Raw genomic sequence first — 22337 nt, forward strand, 5'->3', positions numbered from 1 at the left:
TAGATCCACAGTTACGAACGCATTCACAACGAACGAGCACGTGTCAACCTACTATTCCACTACTACTTTTGCTCGTTTTGAACATTTAACAGAACTGAATAATTAATAGATATAAAGCTACATAAAAACCTAACGACCCACCAGTACAGTGGTTTATACATTTCCAAGACAGAAGAAGGCAGCGGCAATAACAGTAATCATCTGGCCAAAAAACTCTAAGACGCTTAGCGAACTAAGACGCTTTTTGCTAAACGCCAACACGTTATTATTCATCATTCGTTTCGATGATAAAAACGTCAAGTAGTAACTGGTATAAACAACAAATTACGTGCTTTTAGCAACACAATATGAACAGAATGAAATTGTAGATATTTGAAAAAGTAGTAATTCAATACTATGGCAAAGGACAGCAATGCGAGTTCGGGGTGCTTCTCTAGCCGGAGATTAACGAACGGTCTGTTTTTGGTGTTTTCTATGTTTGGAATGGTGATTCAGTCTTCTTTCATTTGATCAGCTGATTACAAGAAGCACGATGATCTTCGATTTGATTTTAGCTTGTTTATCAGACGAGGGTGCTCAATCCATTGAGGTTAAATGCGTTACTGAGTTCACTGCGATGACGATCCGTACAATGTTCGTCAGGCAAACCATTGAGCTTGACTGGCTATTTTCCAATATCGTGGAAGTGCAATTCGTTTTACCAGACTTCGTTCCTGTTGAAAAGCAGTTGATTCAATTCATATGAATGGGAGATAGTTATTGTTTTTTTCTTTTTGCATCTAAAAAGCATCAAAATCGATTGAGCACTCTCTTGTAGATAAACCCATTTACAGTATTAGCTGTAAAGGCTTATATTGTGTCTTCGTTCCCATTTCGGCCAGTTTTCATCTTCCTGACTCTCGGCAGAAAATCAACTTACCAACGTGTTCTGGCTTGTGGGCGTTAATCATATCAGCAAGCTTATGGTTGCCTGCAATAACTGCCACCTGATATGGCGTCTGATTGGCATAGTTGAGCGCCTGTGTATCAGCGCCACGCTTGAGGAGGCACTTCAGACACTCTTCCTGATCGTTGACAGCGCATACGTGCAATGGCGTATTGCCGGAAGCGTTCCGCGCATTAATGTCCGCGCCGTAGTACAACAGCTGGTCGAGGTGTTTCACCATGCCGTGTTTGCACGCCTAGGAGCATCAGATGATACAATTACCAGAAAAAGAACTTCAGCAACATCTACTGAATGCTAATAAATCACATAGGTACAAATCTGTGGTACTACACATGGAAGGATGTTTAAAAAAAAAGCACATTATCCCCAACGAATAATAATAATGTCATGTGTGCAAAAAGAATCTGAATATAAGTGTAAATCTGAATGGTCGCCTGAAAATGGACAAACCTAAATTGGGTTATTTCATGTACATATATATATATATATATATATATATATATATATATATATATATAGAGAATTGTCGAAAAAAGTACTGACCGTTTTTAGCCAAATGGTTTTCCAATAATTCTTCAACCAGTCTAATTCGCGTTGGGTCAGCCATGGCGTCGCCTAAAAGCTAGGATTTGGCAGTAGTGGATGTGGTAAATTTGCTAAAATGTCTTCATTCAGATCTAAAATAGAGCGCCTTTATATGGGCACAAATTCTGCTCAGGCTAATGGTCTGGTTTATGATCAAGACGCGTCGTCGGACAAAATGGCTCAAAGGTGATTCTGTTACTTTCTCGGTGTATGTTCCTTGTAGTGGTCGACCAATTACACAGAATTCAATGAAATTGTTACGAAAACTGATGAAAGCCAGTACATGAGTAGCTATGAAACTAAATATCTACCACCAGACAGTTATAAACCATATAAAAAAAAACTGGTTACAAAAAAGAAGACAAACAAACTTGACGTTTGTGTTTCAATTGTTGCCGTACGAACTGACGCAAAAGGATTCACTCAATCGTATTTCCATCTGTGAATTTCTACAGGAACGCAACGAGTTGGTTGGTCACGAGTTATAAATAATAGTAACAAACACATTTTTCTAATGAGTGTGGACTGGATTTGTGGCTTTATCGTAATAAAATTGTAATGAAGTTGTGGGGAATTTTATTGACGAAATTTCGTTCATATTCAAGGCGCTCTATCTTATGTATAAATACACGTATTCTAACAATCCTAGCACATCTCCTACTGCCAAATGTGAGCCTTCAATTGACGTGAACGTCAACCCGTGAAATTGCCTGAGATAAGTAACTTTAAAGCCATCTAGCCAGAAACTGGTCGATACTTTTAAAATTTGCACTTGCGGGTGTTTTCAATATTAAGATAAATAGGACACAACGTAAAGCTATATAAACAATCTAATTTAAATACTTGATCAATCAAACCCACGATATACATTTAAATCGCCGTTTTAAAAAATCTCGCTAGCATATGATCAAAGTGCTCAGGTAAAGACGCTGCATTATAAAACATTTGTAGATGCGTAAATCTACAGGTATTAGGCATATGTAGATTCCTCTGTAGCTGTAGTGAGTATGTATTCAAGATCTGTTTTTCATAACATAGGCTAGGAACGCGTAATTTTCCTTTTATTTAACGCACATAGTTTATTTACTTTGCAGCCCATATGTAAAGTGAACTTGTTGTGGTCATACCTGGTGGACCTCCTGCCACCCCTGGGGATCGGTGGCCCCGATTGCCGCATGGTCGTGCAGTAGCATTTCAGCAAGTTGCACGTCGGCGCCGTGCGTAATCGTGTAGTAGAGCGGCGTGAGGCCTTTCGAGTCCCGATAATTGGGCGATGCCCCCAGGTCAAGCATTGTCTGTTTAGATCGATGGAAAGATACGGCCAAGAGGAACGAAATAAGTAACGCAAAATTCCTTCGTCAGCCCAACATGAGTAAAATTGATCGCTTGATGTTATTTGTCTATATTTGCAGACCACGTTTCACCGACTTTTGCTGCCAATATAGACCATTATATAGTGTATGTTAGTATTTAATACAAATAGAAATAATGCCACATGACAGGCTGCAAAGGCGAGCTGCTTTATCATCTGTAATATAAACGAATTGCTAGTTCTGTTAGGGTAATGCCCGTCGGTAAGTAAATACCTTGAGCGCTTCGAGGTTGTTCTTTTCGACTGCTCGGTGTAAAGCTGTTCGACCATCCTTCGTTCGGTAATCGACGAGGGCTCCTCCGTTAATCAGAGCGATGACGAGTTTTCCTGAGGCTTTTAGCGTGGCTGCCAACGTAAGTGGGGTTTCCCCAGAGTCCGGATCGTGAAAGTTGGGGTCCAAACCGCGAGTGCATAGTTTGTTTACCTTTTCCACGTTCCCGCTGCCCACGCTATCGAGCAATCGACGAAGGTTGGCCTTAAAATGACGTTAAATTATACCGATGAACGAATGTGGTTATTTTCTCTGTACTAGTCTAGCGTAACGTTTCTTTTACAAAGCGATTTGTTCGTATGGTGTTTTATTCACGATAGTGTGTAGATGCATAGAACGTATAATGTCTAGCATCATCTATGGCACTAATCCGGTGAATTACATATAATACGGAAATGGTCCCTACTACTTTTACTATTAATTAACAAACAATCTGTGTATTTAATCTGCTTTTAACGAATCCCACACTCATAAAGGGAAGCAAGTGTTTCACATACATTAGTAAATGTTCCTCTTTCCTCCCATTGCCCATTGAACTTCACGAAGACTTAGCTCTCTTCCGTTAAAAATTCAACTGAAAACGGGTTCAGCCAGACGGCGATTTTGCTGCAAGCCCTGTCGATTTAGCCGAAAAGGGTTCTCATAGGGAGCAAATCGGCATACTTCCTATAAATCGGCATCGGGTTGCCACCACTCGACGACTGGCGCTACTGCCGCTGGCTGCAATAGCATTGGCTAGAACTCTTCATTGCTATTCTTTAATCTGTGCGCATGCTACATATCGAGCGAATATATCTAATAGTGAACAACACAACGCCACACAAGACAGGATCACGATACTGGTATCAAATAATCCGTCTTCGATATTTTTCGAAATACTACGTTTTCCTTCTCCTCGTCGACGATGCCGGCAGCTATCGACAACAACAGCAACAAATTCCCTTTATCTGATATCGCGTATTTGTGTGTATGTTCGTCTAGTCATGTTGTTTGTTTCGTATTGAGCAGGTGTCGCTATTACTCCGAAACGGAACTTTTTTATTTTAACAGGAATAGGGTTGGATGATTGATTGAATGGCGAAGCTAGCCAAGCAAGCACTTGTTCATTTGGCGGAGATATTAAATTGTTTATTTCATTTGATACGCATGTACTATTATACATACGTAACTTTTTCGAAGTAGCACTTCAAGAGATTCATGGTACAGATAGCAGACGATTCTTCTTGCAGACTCTAGTAAGCAGCACTTCTATTATGTAGTGTTATTTTTGTTTATTGAGACATTCAGCAGTGCTTCTTCAATTATCCTTTCGGCAACTAACGTTCTCCATTGTTCTCCAAATCAATTAATAGGCCAATTAGACTTCTACGAGGTACGACGAAGCTTACCGTTACCATTGACGTTTATGAGCGCGTACGATACCTATTTTATTAGATGACTTTGAAATTCGAAAATAACTTTACTAAGATAAGCCAGCTTTACGTGCTCTGGGAAATGATGTGCCAGCATAAATATGTTTACGCATATGGTCTCTACCCCCGCGTTCACATGCACCACTCCTTGTCGCATCGAAGGGATTTGATAGACAAACTTGGAAAGAACTAATTGTTGTCTATTTGTTTCTATAGCAATTGAATAGCAAAAAAACCGGTACTTAATAACGGTTAAGCTCAAGCAATGGAATCGCCTTTCGAAGTAAAGCAGATCTGTTCCGAAAACGATCTCACAGTACCTGTTATATTAAATGGGCTTTCGATATCGATACTTATGTGTGATGAGAAATAACTGCCCTGCGTACCCTCGTATGCAATTGTTTAATTTGCTTTTCGTCCACGTTGACCATGCGGTACACCCTTCGCTTGTAGCGTAGTTCGAGATATGCCACTGGGTCCATAAGAGGATAATCGCTAATAGGCCGCTCCTCATCCAGGAACTTGCCCGATTTTCCTGAAAATTAAAGTGCAATTGATCAAGAGAGATTTTCACGCAGAAACTTCTCTTCAGTGACTAAGGCAAGTGTCTGATATTCATGAGTGATTGATACGTATGAGTGATACCTATATAAAGTAAAGAAGAGTAGGTATTTAACTGATCTAACCAGGATCTCTTAACATGAATTAGACTGACTGTGTTTTGCTGGCTTATATTATATTTTAGTTCACCCTGTCGTTACGTCATCAAGGCTTTGTCGTCCACTAACTACCGGACCCGAATTTGGGAATGCGCAATCAAACATAGTGCATTGTGGCCCGACTCCATTGAGATATAATTGAGCGTTTCGCTTTATTAATCTAAACGCCCAGAAAGGTTTTCGCGTGTATCAGTTAATGTGCATCGGTTCCCGTCTACCTAAGTTTCCGAATCCCCACTGTTATGGCCATTAATGGAAACTGTGAGACAATAGCTATTACCACAAATGCATCATCCTTCAATGTTGATTGCGTACTGATGGCCACTACCGAAAATGTCTACCGCAGAGAAAATATTGTGGCATCGTTCATAAATCAGTGATTGCAATTTAACATAATGGATTTATTTAGAGTATGGACGAAGAGCGAAGCTGAAAGCAACTGCTGCGTGGGCGCCAGAAGAATGACCATCGTTATAAAATCATTATAAAAAATATATATGAAACCTGGGAATAGCCCGCAGGCGAAGCACTGGTGGCCGGAGGAGTTACAAAACAAGCAGAATCGCTGAGCTCTAAACTCGCTCTTTAGTACAATCTGTATCGTCAATATGGCCGTTCTAATGCAATCGTATCTGGTGTTAGCCTGCCCAGCTAAATTCTCGCAGTCAATGATGGCGATCGGTGATGGACTACGGTACAAGAATGACGATGTGCACTCTATAATGACGATAACGTCGGCTGTCATCATATTATTTCACGTGATAACACTCACTCGACCGCGATGTGATAGACATTATAGGTTAAAACGGAATTACTGCGCGCAGTAGCAGTGGACGCATATTATCATGTACACGATGTGGGAACACGTATAAAAACCAAGGGCAACGCTCCAAATAGTATCATCCAGCTAAACAGCGAATTTTCGACATAAATTACTAAATAGACAGTTTTGTTCGAAACTATTAACCTAACATGCTCGGTAAATATAGCGTGCATAAAGAACTTTGGTCATAGGTACAATCGAGGACGCATCACCGAAGCGTAGATATTAGCGAACTTTTTGACAACAAGCATCTCACGAGCGTCCTCTAGATATTTCCAAATTCGCAGCTACCTTTCTATTGACATTTATCTATGGATTTTTGTCTGTTTGAGTTTTCTGTATATATATGTTGGAAGTTTTCTGAATTTAGGTCAAATGCACGTACCATTGACAGGTGGGCAGTATAGACCATAATTAAAGCTTTCCTTTAGCTCTTTGGGTAGCGACGACAGAATTGTCTGTTTTATATCCCAGATAAGTTCGTCGCGCCGAACATTGAAGCATTTCTGTAAAGCACAAAAAAATTAAAATATATCCAAATCTGTATGTTAGAATCAATATTATATCAAGTAAGAGGCAATCAGCGAATATCGACAATGTCTAATTTATTTCCCTAAACTATCTCGAGCATTACTACTTCTGGTACTATTACTCGTACCACACGGACCGGTATCTGGTTTCGTAACTCCATCTTTTTTTTACTGCCCAAATCCTGTTTTCTTAATAGAATGGTCTAGTGACCTCGTCGTATCGCTCCTCCATTGCAAATAATATGTTCGTACATTCAGAAAACAATTGATCTGGACTTGGAAATAAAACTTGTTCAGGTGTTGTACCTTTTGTATGAAGTAAACCTCAGCTTTGCCAAACACAGTTGACCCTCGCTGGGCTCTCGACGATGATACAATGCTCACGTAGTTTCCCACTAAGCAGAGATCTTTTTGGCTATGCATTTTTGTAAAGATACAATGATTGCTTTTATACTTCTCACATTATTTCAGCTGGTGATAACGGGTGATTTCTTCCTTATATTCATGCTAATGGAGCACCCTGTTTTTTTTTATTTTTATTTTAGGACTATTGTAAGCAAGGGCAGCGGACTTAAAAATTGAATCTTAATTAGTTTGGTTAGAATGATGGTCTTTTCTGATGTAAGTATCACAGATCTTCTCCTTTATCTTCTACACACTTGTTCCAGCGCTCTAGCAACTTACAGCCATATACTCACCATTTATGTCCCCACATAGAATTTCTTTATTTATAGTTTCTGAAAGTAAATCGATAATGAGTTATGCTGGGCTTCCGGTTGCTTTTTTAGAGCCTAATTGTATGGGATTAAGTCGAGAGAACAAGCGGGTTGAAACTAAGGTTCGGTATTTTCTTGTTCAATCTGTCTCTGAGGTCTGGCGTTTTCATCAAATAAGCAGACTGGCTGCATCCGGTCTGTGAGCCTCCGAAAAAACTCGAGATAGCAAGCTGAATTTATTTTCTCACTTCCAGCGGGCATTTCATAGTAGCAAATACTACTGATATCCATCGCAGTTACTAGAATCACCTTTCATCTGGGTCTGCTCGACACCGCTACCGAATTCGGTTTCTCTTCGGGGCGACACAGTTCGTTCGTCTGGTTACTCTTTAACTGGCGACAGAGATTAAACAATGCGTCTTCTATAGTGACCGTATGCTCCAGATAGGTTTTTTTTTTAACTTAAATTACGTAAATTGCGCGCATTTTCAATTCGCCTGAAGTCGATTAATGAGGGACTTATATTTTACCTAGTTTTCGTATTTTTCAATGCTTGAGTTGTTATTTTGTAACATGTAACATGTGAAATGGCAGTTTCGGCCGGCAGAGGCCCTTAAATACTGTTCGATTGTGCCAACGGGTACGTGTTTTCGGGTCGTAACATTTGGTCGCCTCCTCACTGATTTTCACCACTTTGGCTCCCATTGTGGAAATGTTTGCACGATTCGCGAGCTTCACTTTTGCTTAAAGCCTTCTCGTTTGGTGTCTTCACCAAATGTCAATGTAACTTCGCAACAATCTGGTTCTCGAACACCCAAAACTTGAATATTAAGCTTCGATTTAAGATCTTTTTTTTATGAAACTAATTTCTTCTAGAGTAAACTGAAACGCTTTTTACTGGCAGATTTCTAGAAGATTGGAATGTTTACCAGCCAAATTTCGTCTGCTAGCGACGTCTAGTTCAAAAGCTAGTTAGCTTGAAACTCCGTCAGATTCGATTTGCATATTAGCTATAGTGTGTATAATTTTTTCAGTTCATTCTATCGCTTCATCAGCATTATATACAAATTATCGGTTTACTCACTACAAAGATCTGCAGAACATCGAGTTCACCGTACACGATGAAAAATAGTAGATTTTGCAAACACTTTCGCTGAAATGTTTGTCTAACCCCTATAACTGGTTCCATTTAACTTGTTTTAGAATCAAAAAATCGTTACTTTACCCTTCAGTGGCACACATGTGAAACCTTTGAATTCCGCTTATTTTATAGTGCTTAAAATAGCTATCTTTTCAATATTGACTTTTCAAAGATTCCCGACGTTACCGCCCAAAATGAATCCGAGTTATAAGAAATTGTCTTGCAATACTCAGTTTATTGCCAACAGCTCATCCCACTATAAGATGAAACTTGACCAGCCAGCAAAAATCTATCAAAACAACTCTCCAAAGTGGGCTATTGAGGCCGGGCGTACCTACTTCGAAGCTGAGCGTTTTGCCGCAGGTTATACTCTTCTTGGGCATGCTCTAGCGTATGACGTATCCGATAGAATGTTTAATTATGAAGACCGGCTTTACGCGGAAAATGTCGAGCAAGACGTCGAACGCACAAATATATCTATAGTTTCATTCATGCTAGAAACTTCGTTCCTGAAGTACTCGAGACTAATATAGACGACAGCACCTCGGAGGCTTACGAGCTACATCTAACCGCAACGGTTGACTTCCGCCGGTATAGGCGCACCGGACTGATCAGTCTGGCATCAAAAGGTACTAGTGAGAAATCCAAATGTATAATAAAAACATCGTGTGCCTTTCTGACAACCTATAAGTCGAAACTAATAGTAAATCTATTGAAAAAGCAGACACGTAGAAGAACTAGCCAACGTAAAACATCGTACGATATAATTCTTCGTATCATATTAATAGGGCAAACACATTTGGTGAGAGGATAACATGTCGTCAATTTTTCCAACTATCTAATCCTGCAATACGAGGGTTTCTAGTAATATGACCAATCTCTACGAGCACTGAACATGTGAAATGTCCAACGGATCACAATGAACCTAATACAGTGCAAATAGTACGAGTACGTATTGGATAGGATGTTAAGATCTTAGTTCGAGCGAATTTCTCAGTACGAAACAATTATAGGCTGCATGACCCATGGGCTAGTAGGGTAAGTGAATCAATACAAATTATTTCCGCCGACATTTATTTCGTTCAAGTTGAGATTTAGTCTATTCAATACATTCGAAATAAACACTTATCGAAAACGTACCACAGCAGCTGCTCCGTGGTAGCTAGAAAAATATCCAGTTGCTCCGAAACCATTTTAAATCTATATATATTCTCAATGTTCGTGTACAAATACTACGCCATGAGATCCGCCGGACTTGTCGACGAAGTTAATGCAGCACAATAAAATGCTCAATAAGCAATGCTTTCGCCAACCACCAACTTTTCAATAGTAATCGAAATAAATCACCACTAATATCTACGAAACCTAAACTGAAGAACAAATCATTCGGCCGAATTACAAGTTCTGCATATGCAGTATGCTTACGTACTCTATTCTTTTTGTGCTGTCCCATTATTTACTCACCTGAAGCACTAATTCGGGAACGAATATTTGTAACGGAATAATATCTTCATCGTCCCCTTGTTGGCTTCCGTTAGCAGAAGCATCGGCTGGCGCCGGAGGGGGTGGCAGGAGGTTCGCCGGCAGACCTCCACCCGTGATCGCGTTTCCTCCGCCATCCCCGCCACCTCCAGTACCGCCCTTTTCATCGCCTGTTTCACCGCCTTCGTTGCTCATTTCCTTGGTACGTTGCGTAAATACGTACAATAACAACGCCAATACTGATAATTCGATCAAAGTTAGACTGACGAAGCAGATGACGGCGAGGCTGATCTGCAAGTTCTTCGACGCTTCCCTTTCGGTGGCAGTCTTGTCGGCCTCTTCGGTTCGATCTTCTGTTCAAGTGTTAATTATTTTGCCGTTGTTATTTGAGTTTGATATTTCCCGCTGCTTTTCGAGTACTTCGGCGCTGGTAATCTTTTCTATTAAACAGAAAACTTTGCTTGTTTACGCTCCAAGCCCTCGTCGTTTTTATCTGCGTTGCCGTTCCTCTCTGCGTCGTTTGTAGTGACATAAAGCCTGACCTTTGTGTTCCTGTTGTTTCTTTTTTTGCCAAACAGACATGCGCGCAGTGTTTGTTTCCATCCAAAAACTCACGGGTCTCACCACGTTCCTATCGATTCATCGACATTTTATTTCGGCCTTTGACAATCCCGAGACAAGCTTTCTCTCGATCATATGCTTTTTCAGTGCAAATAGCATCGCCGTTTCTTCACAGCGCTGTACTCGAGTGCAGGCCTATCAGGCGGTGTTTAGTAGATCAAACTGAGTGTGCATTTGGCCTGCTCCTTCACTCACCTGCGTAATATGAGAAAAATTCACTTCATTAGTTACGCAGAAATACGGGGAATACATAAAGGTAATGGGCGTATGACGTAAATAGTTGTCACGAAATAACGTAGCTGCCGTATTTTTCGTGAAGTGTGCTGGGCATCGGGGGCAAATGAAGAGAGAAAAGAACATTTTAGAGGAGCTGGTTGTAGATGAACAAGTACGGAACAGTACACGTGGCTCGCGCAAGGAATATTTGGAAATAGGACTAAGGCCATAGCCTTATAAGAATAATCACGTCCGTCTCCTGCCGTTTTCAATTTCAATCGCTGGGTCTCCACCCTATTCCCAAAATAAAACAAGGACCTAATCTATTCTGCAGGGTTCAATCTTTCCTGCAAACCTGGAAATTTAGCAGCTTTACCATACACCGTCACACCAGCTTACATCTGTCCAACTGGTGGTAAGGACCGGTCGAAGGATGAATTCCTACTCATTACCTAATTTACTACAACAGGAATCTATCTGGAACTACTTTATTTATGCATTCACTGCAGCTTTTAGCTCTAGAGAGATAGACAACGAAGGCCATCAAAGTAATCGAAACGGGACATCGAAAATCCGACCACTTCAATGCCGGTCGGCCGGAAGCAGTGAACCTCATCGTGAATTGTGACCATGTCGATATAGAAAAGGGTTTGTCTTTGGGAGGTAGTAAGCAAAGCTAAAGATAAGGAGTTCAACTAGCAGCATTCCTCGTTAGTTACTAGCACGATCAGGAATAAAATAACGCCTATCACAGTGGCAAGCGATTTTTCAAGACAGCACTGCAGTTATTTGTCAGGTTTATAAGAGGTATGGAAAAAGCGACACCGCAGACGGCCAAATTATGTGGGTCCTATTCCAAGATCGTTCCTTCTCTCGTACGCGAATTCGTAGGAATGAACTGAGATTCTTCGTTGGTTAACGTTGAATAATGTACGGTGCGGTCATCTGGCTTGCCAATGGCGACAATTTGTCCTAACTTATTTGCTAGATGGACTGCATTGTGTATGAGTTCGGTTGTATTGAATTGGGATTTTTTTAATCACTAGTTGATTAGTAACCGTTTATTATAGCGCAGCTCATGTAGAAATTTTTCGTACATGGCGGGCGTGTAAGGAAAATACAGTGCCAGCCGGCTTTGTGATTGTTCCGTATTGCAGTTACATAAAACGGCGAAGTATAGGTTTAGATTTGCATATTCTAATGGCTCTCTGTAGTTGAATAATTCTAAGGTAGGTTACCGTCGTGGCAATAACGGTGTGTTTCGTACCAGTCAATATGGAGCCAATTCAATAAGTATGAACGTACCTACACAGATGAACGCATGAAGCAATAAAGGCATTATGCCAAATCCAGGTGTAAATATAAGGTGACAGGGGCCGGAGTACGTAGTCGTTTGGGTAAATACTCAGTCGCTGGCTTACAACAGCAACGCCCGAGGACAATTAGATACGGGGCCGTATGGAGCTCGTTGAACAAGGCTACCGCCTCCAGGGCAAATATTTCACCGAATCGACGGAGACCATTGTAATTCCTTTTCTACTATTGAATCAGCTCAACTATTTGCTTCTGGCGATCTCAGTCGAACAGGGAGCACGACAAGGAAATCGCCATATCTGTACTTAACACAGACGTACCGTGTCGACAAGCTGCAATAGGCTTCGAACGTTTTTGCCTAATAATGTAAGCACAATTATTATAAGCACAATTATGACTCTCATCAAACCAGACTAACCCTTTTATAATTTTAAATATCGGTACGCATCGCAAATAACGTAGTCTGGTCGTAAATTGTGCAAAAATACACAGATAACGCATACAGAGTACGTATATATACGTTATTTACGGCGTGTGATTGCTTGCTGCTCATTGTAGCGTCCAGTTTCGATAACGTGATAGAAATTCGCAGCTATTGATTTTTATATGGTTTAGCAGGTAAAGGATTCAACTTCGGAGTAAAATCGCGGTTGCCCATTGTGCTACCTTTGAATAATACTAATAAGTAGCAAAAACACGTATACTAAACAGATTTATCACCCACAGTCTTTGATTATATATTATCGCAATCTTTCTCGTATAAAAATTACGCTGATATTCTTTTTCGGCTTTAACGTATGCGGCCCGTGTCGAATCTCAGAATTTAGTCGCTTTGCATACAACCCTCAATAGCGCTTTGTTTTGGCGCCTGATTTACTCGGATCGTTGGACGGCCGGGCCTGACAAAGTTCAAATCAGTGACGCTCCTCCCCCTCCCTCCTCACTAAAGATAAGTCGGCACTGGATAGACGCCTCGTTGGAAAAAACGAAAAAAAGTTATTCCCTACACCAGAGCGCGTCAAACCGCAGCGCGTTTATCTAAAGCAAATATAAGCGAGAGTTTATTATTAAAGGGAATGCATTGAATGCTATCGGTTACGGCTGATATCAACAGACGGGCTAAATTCGGAGCCAGCTGCAAAAGATCACGAACATCGAAAAGTAGAATAAAGTTGATACCGTGGCTGCAAACTCTGTCAGAAGGACATTGTTCGTTACAATAAATAAAGGAACGTTGTAGCGTGTTTATTTTTTTACAAATTCCAATCAGTACTTAAAATGTATGTTTGTTTTCGGCCGACAACTATAAGTGGCTGCCTTAGGAAGATTTGTGCAAAGGAGACCTGTAAATGAGGTTTAATTATCCCTCTATCAAATTATTCGCGTTGGTGGATTTGAATTACTTCGTTCATTATGGATAGCTTTTGTAAATATCCGAAATCTCCTCGATGTGCTTGACAGAGTATATGTATACAACATTATTAAACGAGCTTCAGTCCATTAAGCTGTCCGTTAAAAATATCGTCAGACCTATATATTTTGAGATGCTCTCGCTAGACGGACAGCATGTTTCGGAAAATATGTGGTGTAAGCGTTTTTTAAATACAACAAATATGGGGGCTTTTGTGGCGTTAATACATGCCGCTACTGCAGAACTACCTATACTCAGTCCAAAATTGGTCGCCAGTAGAGCTTCGCTCTGCTGATCTAATAGAGATTCGTTTATTTATCGTTTAAGAAATCTTAGTTATAGTCAAGGTGGACGTGAGTTTTTTTGCACTCTAAGCTTTCATATGTTCCCACACGGTAAGATGGAGTTGTCCGACGACGAAACTACAGTAAAAACAAAATCAGGCCGAGGCTAAGTGTAGAGACGAATAACAGGGCCGGCTGGGCAGCACCCGTTTGTCCTTTTTCGACTCATGATCACTCACAATTTACGCTGAGAACCCTGAATTGCATAAGAAAGACTGTCCATAACAGTATAATTGTACTGTACCAACGTATGGAAGACAGAATGAATTTAGTCTGATTTCATAGTAAATAAATAAACTACTATTAATAAGTATTTTTTCGATTCGTTGAAGGTAGATTCACTTGTCAACCAACTGGCCACACCATGGAACGTGAACACGGTGGCTTGACGATGTAACGCCGTCCAATCTCTTCCGCCGCACTCAACGCAAGACAACGTACTCTCGCATTAATTACAAATGTCTCTCTAGACGCCGATCGAAAAATGTCTACCCAACCAAGTCAGTTTAACCGACATGAGTCGAACGGGCATGTTTTTGTACTCATTAGCTATTTAGAATATATTTTTAAACTTTTTTTATTTGACAGCTACACGTAGATATTGAAAATGCCCTCTGGTGCACTCCTATCTCATAGGAACTTGAGATAATGTTATTAATTGGAACTGGTATCAATTTGTAGAATGAGCAACTAACGATACTATATAGAATAATGAATAAACGATAGGCTTTTCCCTAACTCAGTAACAACGGATAATAATCTCGTTCACTGCCTGTCTAAGCCCGCTACACATCGACGAGGTGTCGCTAAATCAAATATTAAGTTTAATTTGAATTTTAGAAAAACAGACGTTTGATAAATTTTACACAAAGCGAGAGAAAAGCTTTTTTTTTTTTTCACAATTTAAGGGAAATCACAAAAATAATTCAACAATGCTCATTTAAATTTTCTAAACTCCTATTTATACTATGTTTTACTGTAACAGATAAAGATCCTCGAACTGTCCAGACACTTTCACCCCGTTCTCTCTATATATCTATAGCTATAGAGAATATGCTTTTTTGTTCTTCATTGAAGGTGACAGGCCAAGTAACTAACAAGTGGATTTCTACATTGAAAGGTTTATCATAGAGATCTGCTTTGAAGAAGACAGGAACAGTGACCTGACACAAAATGCGTCGTGGTTTGAAACTCGTATAAGACGCAATGATTAGATAGGAAATTAGAAAAATATCGTCAGCACTAATAAAGAGAATTAGGGCAAATTGGTTAGTACTTTATAGCTCTTAATTTAATAAGATTGTCTGTATAGTGGCAACTCTTTTATTTTCAAATTGATAACATTTGTATTGGTTTCCGTTTATTTCTTGCCGGTTTAGTCGTTTAGCTCACTAGAGCGCACGCTTCAACGAGACGTATTTTCGAATTACGCCCTCGTTATGCACAACGTTTTTGGTGAACGGTTATTAATGGCTTCAGTTGCTAACTCTACGAAGCACTATTGCGTCGCAAACAATTTCGAGTGACACTCACAATAACAATGATAGCAATTGCAGTATTTTGCTATTTATAACATTTAGTTACTATATCGCAGATGCTATTTTATCACTGTCATTCAGTTGTGTCTTGCCATTCCAGCTGCTTTTCGACAGCTGCTAACTATGGGCCATTGTCGCCAACCCACTATTAGGCATGGATGCCTCCTTCTCTGCTACTACGGGCTGATCGAGAGCATCCTTCAGCTAATATAGTATGTGGCGACGAGACTCAGTAGAAAAGAAGTCAGTCATGTGAGCGTACAAACAGACAAATAGACAGACGAGAAACTGTCAGAAACGCATTTTCGGCCCAGCTGTCAAGCGGTAGGGTCAAGCTTGAAGCCTGTGCTAAGCATTACCGGTAAAACGCAACAGCAGCAGCCGTAGCAGGTAAAATATAAACACGCATTCAAGCATTTGTGAATGGAATAGGTAACAGCAGTGGAAATCTACTGGCTTTCTAATAACGAGCAAAACAGCTTAGGGCGTATCTAGGCTAGACTGGGAGTATAACAGCTCGCTGCGAATGGAGAGGCCTGGCCAAGAAGTACCGTCGTAGCGAATGTCTTACTCGGTTGTATCGATTCGATGAGGCTATGTCGGGAGTAAAGATAGCTATTGGTTTTGGGGTACTTTTCTGTGGCGCCCAAGGAAAAATTTTCGCGAGCGAAGTGATTCCTTTCCACGAAATGTGATGTGTAACCATCACTAGCGCTGACGGTTACGAAGACCGATGAACAACTTTTGAGAAGGGTCAGAAGCAGCAGTCTATAAGTTTGTCCTAGTGACACAGTAGGTCGTCTTAGGGAGGCATGCCTTGGGAGATAGGACCTAATCGGCCCTTAACTGACACGGCATCGCGATCACCAGGACATCATATCCACGCCTCACTGGCTTGGTGTCAATGCCCGCAATATTTTAAGAGCTGGACTTGGATGGATTTGGGGAATCATTAAAACACGTATGTACTTATCTCAGGGAACATAAGCGCTATTTTTAACGTACGATATAGCAACGTGGAGAAACAGACGCGTACAGTGGGTGCAAATACATGAATTCGTCATAAATAGGTTGTTTGGAAGAGCTGCATAAAGATAATAGTTAGAAAGGTTTAAACCGGTATCTCGTTGTGTTTTCTTGCGGGGTGGATACTGGATCTAGCGCACAGCCGACACTGTGTCAGCTTAACGTAGGCAAAGGAAAACGGCAGAGGAGAATATTTACTAGGACGGACAAGAAACCTACCTAAAGCAGAACGTCAAGAATACAATCATACTTCAGCGGAAAGATGGTGTTTCCTTTTGTGTGTGCGCAGCTAGATCGACGCCGATATGCAGCCGATCAATAGAAAGTCAGAGTCGTTACAACGGAAAAGGAAAAGCTAGATGTCTCAATTGAATTGATTCATTCAGGTTCCATCTTGCTTGTTGTAGAGCTGAATTAAGTTTAGGTACCTTTTACTTCCTTTGGCCGTCGGCGTCGAGGATGACACCGTCCTCGCGTAGCGCCTTTTGTCGTTGCAGCTGTTGTTGTTGCTGTTCTTCGACAACATGATGCAGCGGGGGACCCCCGTGTCGCTTGGCGGTTAGCGTGTTTCCCAACATCTCGTTCTTGAAACGTGCCGCGCCCTTTATACTCCACGTGACGGGTTTTGTGAAGATCATACACACATTCACCGTGCTCTCCTTGTCGTGTTCACTATAGATTAAATCATTGCTTAGGACACGAGCGGGGCGTGCATGATTTGTATCGATTTCATCGCACGATTTTTCGACGGCGGCCCCTACCGCTGCACTGCTCAAACTGCACCTGAGCAGTTATTACATCTGCAGCACCAAACTCAGCATAAGCATTATACGCGTCATCCGCTTAACACTCTGTACTCCACGACATAGGAGCACTACTATCTCGAGGCTTTTCGAGGTTACGTTGTTCCTTAGATCTTTCTTTAGTTTTTCTTTCCCTATTTCCATTTTTTGGTGTGTTCCGTTAGGTGCGCTCATTATTTTAGAACAGCGCGACAAGCGAGATGGTGGCAGCGTTATGCTTTCCCAGACCTTCGCACCTCGTCAGTGCTTTCAATGATGAACTTGCACAATCCCTGAAGGACACACGCAGCACGCCAGCCACTACAACCGCAACGAACGCCTTCGCCAGCACTTTGGTCGTTTCGTTCCGTCTATATTCTAGCAAGCCGCCTAGCTCTTCTGTACGGCCGCTATTGCCTCTGGTGTTGCGGGGTCACCTAGCGCGCTGCTCTTTTCTACGTGCGTCCACCGTGTCGATTTCCTTAAAGCTCTTTATAGCTATCGCACAACGTACGTGAAGCTGTCCTGTTCTTACTCTCTGTGGTTACCCTGCTAGCGACCTCATCGTCCTCGATATTGGTGTCGTTTCGTTCATCACATTTTGGGTCATGTGTTCGCAGGCTGCTGCTGCTGCTGCTGATGCTGCTGCTGCTGATATTACTGTAGTTTTGCTTTGTCTGTCTAGCAAGAACGACGACAACTATAAGCAAAGGACGGAGTGACAAACGTAAATACTATGTTGCTATGCCGTCGCGTGGCTGCTGCTATTCGAGCGGTTACGCCGTCAGCGACAGCACTACAGACGGGTTCGAAATCCGACTCCGGCCGTAGTGGTACTGCGATACAGCGTAATGATCAGATACAGAACGCGGCGGAGATTAGCCACAGACGTGCATGGCACGGCCAGCACATGCACGGAACGCACAAACCCGGGATCACCACCGTGCAACGACCTCGGCCTACGATTACGCACGGGGCCGTCACAGATCGTCGGCACTCAATTAGCCCAATCGAGCCAGGGAGCTGACTCTCGGCTTTCGGATTCACTCTCACCAGTACAGATTCTCCATTTAACAACACTCTCCCATGCACACACACACACACGCATACATGCAGACAGACTCAACACTCTTTTACTAAATCTCACTGATCTTTTCTTCTGATTGTTGTGCTAGTAAAAGCAGTTTTGGCAGTAGCATTACGCTACTCACTCGCCCAGCCTCACTATCATGCAAGTATAGTCTGGTCATCTTCATCGCTTTTACAGGAGAGGTGATGACGACGTCTGTGTTCGTTTCTTGTTTCCTTACGCCCGACGCCTTGTGGCCTTCTAATCCGCTGCTTCGTTGTGTTCTTGTTGCAATGTCCTGCTCTGTCTTGCCAGTTCTTAACTCGGGCTTGCGCGTTGACCACGACCAGTCGGTCGACACACGCATACCCTGTCCGGCCTACCCATAAGCGCGCCCTCTGTCTTCGCAACGGTCGCAGCAGCGCCGACCATCGACTCAACGTTGCTGCCGACCGTCGTAGTGTAGCCAGCTAACAGGCCAGGTAGGTAGGCAGGCAGGTTGGTCGCTGGCTACCGCTCGCTCTTCGATCTCTACGCGAACGGCGACATGTTGTCATTCGGAGAGGTAGTCGAGAACAACGGCAACGGCGGGCTGCCAGCAGCAGCGCGCACGGCAGACATCACCGATAGAACTACGGTGTCAGCACGCAACTCACCTAGAAGCGGCGACGACGACGACGGTGGACACCAACCACCAGCGGCGGCAGCGGAGGTCGGAGCGGCAATAGCAGCCGACCGAGCGCTGAGCGCACAACGCGGTGGCGCGAGCAGCGGCGGTGGCGATGCTGCTGGGTGGGTGACGGTGATAATGGAGGGAGCGGTTGCAGCCGTCGGTGGCGCCTCTGGCGGGCTTGAAACTCGCCGCACGCGCGCTCAGTCTATTCTCACTATCCCCCCCCCCCCCCCGCTGGTGAGGCTGCTTTTGGTGTTCACTGCTGTTTCTACTGAGGCTGCTACTACTATGCCGACAGCCGACTCGTTGCTGCTGGCGGGCTCTCTGGCCGGGGGTGGGTGAGGTGGGTGACTGAGAGAAACGAAGGAAGGCGGCAGCATTGAAGAAGAAAGGGAGGACGCGTGCTGGCGGCCTGGGACAGGCTCGCCACGGCCCGTCTAGCGGTAACCTGGGTTAGACTAGGTTGAACTGGGCAGAGAAGCACATCGCCATACTCCAGGTGTTCAGAGATGACGCAGTGCGTAGAGAGAGAGAGAAAAAGCGGCAGAGGAAACGAGAAAAAACGCCAGCATGTATTTTTAGTAGTAAAAATGAGCAAGAGGCAATAGAGCTTGTACACAGAGTGCGCATGCGGGTTGGGCCATGGAAAAGGCCAGAGAAGGACTACAACAAGCACGATACGCTGAAGGAGAAGAGGAGAGGTCAGCGGCAGAAACGAAGTCAGCGGTCAGCAGAAGGAAAAGATGGGTTACTGGGATACGAAACTGCAGGGATGATTATTTACTTGTAGCTAGGACGGCATCGAGAAAAAGAAAATAACACAAGAGGTGACAGAGTTGTGTGGCCGTAGCTGTAGTAAATATGGCCGACGGAAAATATAGGTAGACAACAGTAGTAAAACGCGTGCTGCTTGTCCTGTTCAGCTAATCCTGCTACTGCAATCAGCAGCCTAGGGACGGGTCGCGTGGCTTGGCTAATATTGCCACTAATAGCAGTACAGAGTGATCTGACGACATCGGTCGATGACCTACTTCTGCTAATAGGACAGCTGCGAACACACGAACGTCAAATCATATGTACCTAGAACGATGTAAATAACCTGACATGAAATAATATGTCAGGTTATGTGGTGGTCTGTTGACTTGCGTGTGGTACATGTGCGTGACCAGTCATCTTGGTCAAAATAAACCAAACCAAACAAGAACAATTTCGAAACCGTGGGACATAGTGGTCGTTAAATGTAGCGGCCATTGAAATATATATTAATTAATGAATATATATGCGATAGTCAGGTCATAATTTGGATTGTTATTATTATGGATATATGGATAATTAGAGTAATTAGTTCATTGATTATAATTACTTGTATCATGTATTCATTCGGTCTTTACAGAAGAATGATGCTATTAGCAAACAAAGTCGTCGCAGAAATTTGCAGAAATTTTTCAGGTAGAGCAATCATTAGGTCCGCTAATTAATCAATAGGGGATCAGGATCTTTTAGTTCAACTTTAGACAATCGATGGGCAAGTAATGACGGTCAACGATTGCCTCCGAGGCCACTTTATATCATAACATACGTTAAGTGGAATGCTGTTAAAAGGCTCGCAGTTTACAGACTTGTCATAGCGGATATTAACTGGAAAATAATGTATATTTAGAACATTATAGTACGTTTCGTGTTTACATGATAGAAACTGTAACGTATACAATTTTTATATAGTTAATAGGTAAGTGCCCCACTGATTTTTACCATTACCTTAGAGTTTGTAGGAAAATTTTGGTAAGATCAACACTTGCGGCCGGCGAGTAAATATGTTAAAATGTACCATTTTTAAAAATATCGCAATCTACTTATCTTGTGATATCTTTCATGTTACGTATTGGGCAGCAGAAGAGTTTCCGCTATTAATTGGACTATAAAATGACATAGCTCAGTTGGCTAATTCAGGGTCAGCTACAAACAGGCAAAATGAGTTTGTTATTATAATCAATTTCAATGTAGTCTAAATCTTATCTGGCTCAGGTATGGTACCCGCACATCTGTGGTCGTTTCGGATTTTGAAATATCCCGCCGTTCCAAAAAACAATTTTTCTTTATCAAACGATGCTGCCTATCGGCAGCGGCGGGATTATGAGTCAAAAAAGCCGCTTTCCCAAATACGTTGACGTCTTTGTTATGTCCATCGCCCCTTGCCCTACCGAGCAAACCTGCGAACTATTTATTTTCCTATATTTCTTCCTGCCGCTTTTTTCCTTATTAATTCTCCTCCTTTTCTATTTCTTCTCCTATTCCCCTTAATCACTTCGTTTTCGTTCTTTCGCCTATTATCAAGGGGAAGGCGCCACCCCCTGGATAACCTCCGCTCTTACTCGACAACTCGCCACCCTGCTCTTGTGGCGCTCCGTTGTGGCGGGATGGACGAAATTGGACCGCGAGAGCGGAAGGATGCGCTCCCAGTTGGCCAGGCTGCGGGTTGCATCCAACAGAGCACAGCACCCAATCTTACACAAGCAAAAGCTCGTAGTGCGGCTAGCGGTATGGCTGCTAGGCATTGCAACTGGCGGTATGATCAGTATCATTGCTCGCTCTGCATGATCCCCGGCACTAGCCTACAGTCAGGAGACGGTGACCTCAATTATAGCTACAACCCATATGAGCGGGATTTACTATACTATGTGAAGGTTTACATAAAAGCTGACAGAGAGCCACTGTCGCAGTAAAAGGTAGCACATTTTAGAAACGCTTAGAGAGACACACATGGTGTACTCGCTCGGGTATCAGTCGAGTGGTCAAGCAAGTATTAAGCGTTAATATTTTAATATAGCATACTATAATAATAATGATTAAAAAGCTCTTTATGAGCTGATCAGTGATAGAAACGCCATTAGCTTGAATGATTGGTTTCTTTTGATATGGCAGCTTGAGTATTCTGAATGGCTTTAATAGAACAGCGACGCCCTAACAGTTCAAGCGCAGACAATGGATTACTCTATCGCGAAGGCTACCGACAAGGTGGACCCTCACTGGATCGCTGCGGCCCACCAGAAACATCGGAGACCGAAGAGGAAAGCGCTGCGGAGTACAAGAACAGAAACTGTGAGAACGTCAGTCCATAGTTAGAATGAACTGAAAAAATAAGACAGGCTACCAGGAAACTCAAGGCGGAAGGAAGAACGGGAGATTTCGCAGTCAAAGAAGTTACTTTTCCAAGTTGCCGTGCACCTTGTATGGGCCAAAAAACGAAATAACAGCCAAATTAATGATTAGGGTTGGTCAATGATTGTTCTGGCTGAGCAATGAGGGAGAGATTGAGGAAGTGAACCGGGGAAAGGGGGAAAAAATG

At 42.5% G+C, this 22337-nt stretch overlaps 1 protein-coding gene across 9 annotated transcripts in view; it reads right to left on the bottom strand.

Moving 5' to 3' along the window:
* Prosap (SH3 and multiple ankyrin repeat domains prosap) overlaps nucleotides 1-19161 on the bottom strand; it is a 58218-nt gene extending 39057 nt beyond the window's left edge. For 2 of the 9 annotated variants that reach the window (XM_086993337.1, XM_086993326.1), the window contains exons 1-7: nucleotides 16896-19139; nucleotides 9980-10813; nucleotides 6514-6634; nucleotides 4973-5121; nucleotides 3118-3378; nucleotides 2659-2826; nucleotides 920-1181 (exon numbers count right to left, since the gene is read on the bottom strand). In XM_086993337.1, coding sequence (XP_086849463.1) covers nucleotides 920-1181; nucleotides 2659-2826; nucleotides 3118-3378; nucleotides 4973-5121; nucleotides 6514-6634; nucleotides 9980-10192 — 1174 coding nt within the window. In that variant the 5' untranslated portion in view covers nucleotides 10193-10813; nucleotides 16896-19139. Of the gene's footprint in view, nucleotides 1-919; nucleotides 1182-2658; nucleotides 2827-3117; nucleotides 3379-4972; nucleotides 5122-6513; nucleotides 6635-9979; nucleotides 10814-16895 lie in introns of all 9 variants that reach the window. The other 7 variants (XM_086993304.1, XM_086993319.1, XM_086993314.1 and 4 more) reach the window with 7 other exon arrangements.
* Nucleotides 19162-22337: the final 3176 nt, after the last annotated feature.

The sequence above is a fragment of the Varroa destructor genome, unplaced genomic scaffold (assembly GCF_002443255.2).
Source record: "Varroa destructor unplaced genomic scaffold, Vdes_3.0 BEIS01000001.1, whole genome shotgun sequence".
Classification (NCBI taxonomy): domain Eukaryota; kingdom Metazoa; phylum Arthropoda; class Arachnida; order Mesostigmata; family Varroidae; genus Varroa; species Varroa destructor.